The 5,040-nt window shown below is 23.8% G+C and overlaps 1 protein-coding gene across 1 annotated transcript in view; it reads left to right on the top strand.

Annotated features, from left to right (window-relative positions):
- The window catches only part of LOC115236669 (dynein heavy chain 1, axonemal-like), a 36,662-nt gene that overhangs the window by 1,642 nt on the left and 29,980 nt on the right, over positions 1-5,040 (top strand). The window contains exons 2-6 of the mRNA XM_029809259.1: positions 329-568; positions 1,286-1,364; positions 1,862-2,075; positions 3,458-3,620; positions 4,229-4,347. Of these exons, the coding sequence (XP_029665119.1) occupies positions 329-568; positions 1,286-1,364; positions 1,862-2,075; positions 3,458-3,620; positions 4,229-4,347 (815 nt within the window). The remainder of the gene's footprint in view (positions 1-328; positions 569-1,285; positions 1,365-1,861; positions 2,076-3,457; positions 3,621-4,228; positions 4,348-5,040) is intronic.

Raw genomic sequence — 5,040 nt, 5'->3', positions numbered from 1 at the left:
ATTATTATTAATAATTTTATTATAAATAATTTATATATCGATTTTAATAAATTATTTGCTAATCATAATTTATTTAATTTAATTATACACATTTAATTATACACATTTAATTATACACATTTAATTATACACGTGGATATTAAATTACACATATATGCAAATAAAACACATATAGCGAATTAAAATATAAACATAGATATATACTATATATATATATAAAATCACCATATATACAAATATATAAAATTTTGTAATATTCGTAAATTGTAAGATTTTTAAATTGAAATATTTGTAGTACTGATACCTGCAATGCACATTCGATTTTTAGGACAGACGGAATATTGCCAACTTTAATACGAACAGATATAACAGCAGCGGATCATGATAAACATTGGTACATTTTTGATGGACCGGTCGATGCAGATTGGATTGAGAATATGAACAGCGTTCTGGACGATAACAAAAAACTTTGTCTTACGTCAGGGGAGATAATAAAGCTATTACCAACTCAAACCATGATGTTTGAAGTATCGGATCTTCGAGTGGCTTCTCCGGCTACAATATCTAGGTAATACAAAACTGGTTCAGGCTTTCATTATTATACTGGAAGACAAACAAAATAATTACATCAATTTCAATTTGAGAAATACTGTATTTAATATAATTATTTGAAGAGCTTAAAGCTTTTAAAGAAAATTAAACTCATAGTTCGTAAAATTAGATTGTAATATTACATTTATAAAAATATTTTTACATGTAACTTTAATTAATTTTTATTTCCTTTTTATTCTGAATATTTAATTTGAATAAAATAATAACGCAGTTTTAATTATTATATAAACTCGATATCCAGGGTGTTAAAAAAAAAGCCAAATATAGTTTCTTCTAAATTCCATAAATTATAAGTATATAGAGCGTTTTAATGTTAGATTGTCTAGCTTTTATGTTGTTTAAAAATGGTAGAAAAATCTTTTATTAAATTATTCAAAAAATGATTTTCTATTAAGCATATCTACTTCAATTCAGATTAATGTTTAGAACTTATAATGTTTGATAACGATGATAAGAATGAAGAAGATAAGAAATGAGCTTTTGTGTTGCACGTCATTAAAATACATATTGATTGTAACAAAGTTACTAATAATAGATATGCAGACTAAGAATTATATAACGATACAAAAAAAAATCATCAATTACTAGATAACCGAGATAGAATACAATGTATTAACTGAAATATTAATTAGAACTATGTCACGAACGCGTTTCTATTTTCATTTTAAAACAGATGCGGTATGGTATACATAGAACCGGAGAATTTGGGTCTGCAACCTTTAATCGATTGTTGGTTACGATCGTTGCCAAAGGTAAGTATATTTTCACAAGAATATTTTCGTAGAAATATTTTTTTAGTCCCCATTTTATATATTTAATAAATTGACAAGAGTAACAAAGAAATATTTAGTTTATTTTAATAGATGGAGTAATATTTCATTAAAATGTTGTGTAATAATAATTTTGAAAATATTTACGTATCAATAGCATATCTCTTTTTAAATAAATATTCAACATTCTTTAATTCCGAAATTCTGTGTATGTTACAGAAATAAAATCAGTATATTATTAAAATCAAATTTAATCAAACCTATAATAAACTTTAAATATTAATTTTTAATATGCATAATTTTATTGATATTTTTAAATCCCCTAAGTTTCCGAATTCATCTTTTGAGTTCTTAATTAGAAATAAATAAACATAATTTTATGCATATTACAATTAATTTGCAACGTTATTATATGATTAGGTATATACAATATAAGATACAATTACGTAAAACAAGTCCATACGATATTATTTTCATAGACGATGAGCGATTACATCGAGGAAATAACAGATTTAACAGCTCAACTAGTGCTTCCTGGTCTGAAGATAGTACGGGAAAATTTACGAGAAATCATACATACGGTAGATTCCGCCATTGTTCAATCTTACATTAATCTAATGAACTTCAGAATCGGACCGATGGCCGGCCGTGAAGGAAAAGCGCCACCAAGTTTTGCTTTCCAAAGGGCTATACGTAAGTCGCAAATAAATTAATTATAATTTTCATATAAGTATTGCCACATATCATATATATTAAGATTTAGAATAACGGAAAAGTAATTTTGAAACATGTTACATAATCACGCATACAGGTATATATAAAAATAAAATTTTGTCCAATCGAATAAATATATTTTGTTAATTTTTTTTTACTTAAATAATATATATATTTTGTTTCCAAAAATGTTTTGTTATATTAAATAATTTATTATCTGCATGTAATAAAAATTATAATTTTTAAAATCAATTATTTAATATAAATAAACATTTATTTGAAGATATAAAAATTATTTATTAAAATAAAGAAAACTTGTGTTTTTTTAATCAAATAGCCAAAAATTAAAAAATGTTTTTTAAAGATAGTATTTTAGTATAATAAGGATAAAAAAATTAATTCTTTTTTTATTTGCAAATAAAAGTATATTTTGCTTTTATTTTATATTTTACTAATTCAAATATATTTGCCGCTTGATTGAGATAACTGATTTCTTTGCAAGTATTTAAATAAATAATTGTTTCTAATCAAAAAATTTTTATTTGGATTTAATATATTTTTTTCAGTGTACATATGCTTTTTTTTTTAAAGGTAGTAATTTAGTATAATAAAGATAAAAAATTTAATATAATTTTTTTGCAGATAAAAACATACTTTGCTTTTATTTTATATATGTATATATTTTTTACTAATTTAAATATATTTGCTGTTTGATTAAAATAATTAATTGTTTTTTGCAAGTATTTAAATAAATAATTCTTTTTTAATAAAAAAAAATTTTGGGGATTTTGTACATCTTTTTTCAGTGCTTACAAAGCAAAATAAAGTTGGCATTTGATATACACTTGAGCATGTATTATTATTACAAGTGCTATCTGTTTTTATCCAGTCCTCTATCTCAGTTCTGTATAACAGTTTAGCTATACATAAGCAGCTTAAGAGCATAAAGATCAACTCTGCATGCAAAGATTTAACCTCTCGTGCAGAACAGCATAATATTTTAATCTTAAATATAATCGGAATGATCATTATATTGCAAAATTGGCATTTAATTAAATATAACAAAAAAGAAATAAAAATAATATAATATGAATTTGATGTAACATTTTTACAATAATTTTGCTACGTCCGTCAAACATATATTATAAATAATTACTCTGTATATTTTATTGAATTTTTATATATGCTATATATATATTTACTAATAAAAAATTGATTGCTATATTTAAATGTTAATTATTAGATCTGATTTTTTCCATTCTTTAATCTATTACTAGAATTATTAATAGAAAATTAAAATTTTGGTATTACATTTATAATACCAAATCGCAATTATTAACAATGAATATTTTGTGTCACAGCAAATTTACTGTCGCCATGGATAGCTTTTGCTGTCGTTTGGGGATTAGGTGCTATTTGCGACTACAAAAGTAGACCTATATTCAGTGATTGGCTGAAAAAAATACAAAAAGATGCTCAACATAAAACACCGTTTCCAGAAGATGGCCTTGTATTCGATTACAAGTATAAATATAAAATAATTTAAGAAATAAGTTAAGAAACAGAGCTTTTTTCTGAAGCGTAACAATTTTTTGTTAACAAAAAAGTTTTTGTTTGTACGCAAATAGAGCATATATTTTTATTTATATATATATATAGTATTACATTTATAATACCAAATCGCAATTATTAACAATGAATATTTTGTGTCACAGCAAATTTACTGTCGCCATGGATAGCTTTTGCTGTCGTTTGGGGATTAGGTGCTATTTGCGACTACAAAAGTAGACCTATATTCAGTGATTGGCTGAAAAAAATACAAAAAGATGCTCAACATAAAACACCGTTTCCAGAAGATGGCCTTGTATTCGATTACAAGTATAAATATAAAATAATTTAAGAAATAAGTTAAGAAACAGAGCTTTTTTCTGAAGCGTAACAATTTTTTGTTAACAAAAAAGTTTTTGTTTGTACGCAAATAGAGCATATATTTTTATTTATATATATATATATAATTTTTTATAAATAATTCAAATCAGCAGAATACATTAGGTCATATTTTACACGAATTTTAATTAAAACAAAAATATCATGTTACATATATTACATATAAAGTAGATTATACTATTTAGGTTGCACGATGGCGGATTTACCGATCCTATCGAAGGTCAAGAACCAATTCCACCGAAGTGGTACAAGTGGCTGGATGGAATTCCACTCATCAGTATAATGCCAGAAACAAAATACGCCGGTAAGCTACAGCTATTTCCTTAGAAGGAAACTTATGTAAATGTCTTGTATTTATACTTGTAATAACACATAGCTAATTAATTAAATTAATGTACAACACATAGCTAATTAGATCATTAATTAGTTGTTTACTCGGCTCGCTATTCTATTATATGCCAATAGTCACACAATAAAAAAGAGAAACTGTGTCAGTTTTGATAGCAACTTTGATAGTAGAAAGCAAAACGTACAAGAAGAGTGTTTTAACTATATCTTTTTAGTGATATTCCTGTTTAATATAAAATGCAATTTAATGTAACAAAACTTTAAATTTTTGAGGTCTAGTTGTTGAGATATTTAAAATTAAACAAGTAAAAAACAAATGCAAAAAAATATACAATGTTCAAGAAATCTTTCAAAAGAAAGATATTTTAAGTCAAAGATTTCATTAATAAAAGAAAGTCATTGATAAAGGAAACTATTGATAAAAAAACATTGATATATGTAAAGTCTGGGCCATTCCAAAAATAAAATTTTTTCAATCAAATAAAATTCTTTTTTTTAATTTTGATCTTTTTACTTGTAATAAATATATATTTTGTTTCCAAAAATGTTTTGTTATAATTAATAAATTATTATTTACATGTAACAAAATTATAATTTTTAAAATACAATATTTATAATATAAAAAAAGTTTATGCAAAGTTTGCAATAC

This window comes from Formica exsecta, unplaced genomic scaffold, assembly GCF_003651465.1.
Source record: "Formica exsecta isolate Colony F162 unplaced genomic scaffold, ASM365146v1 scaffold26, whole genome shotgun sequence".
Classification (NCBI taxonomy): Eukaryota; Metazoa; Arthropoda; class Insecta; order Hymenoptera; family Formicidae; genus Formica; species Formica exsecta.
This window is presented reverse-complemented; position numbering and strand designations above follow the sequence as displayed.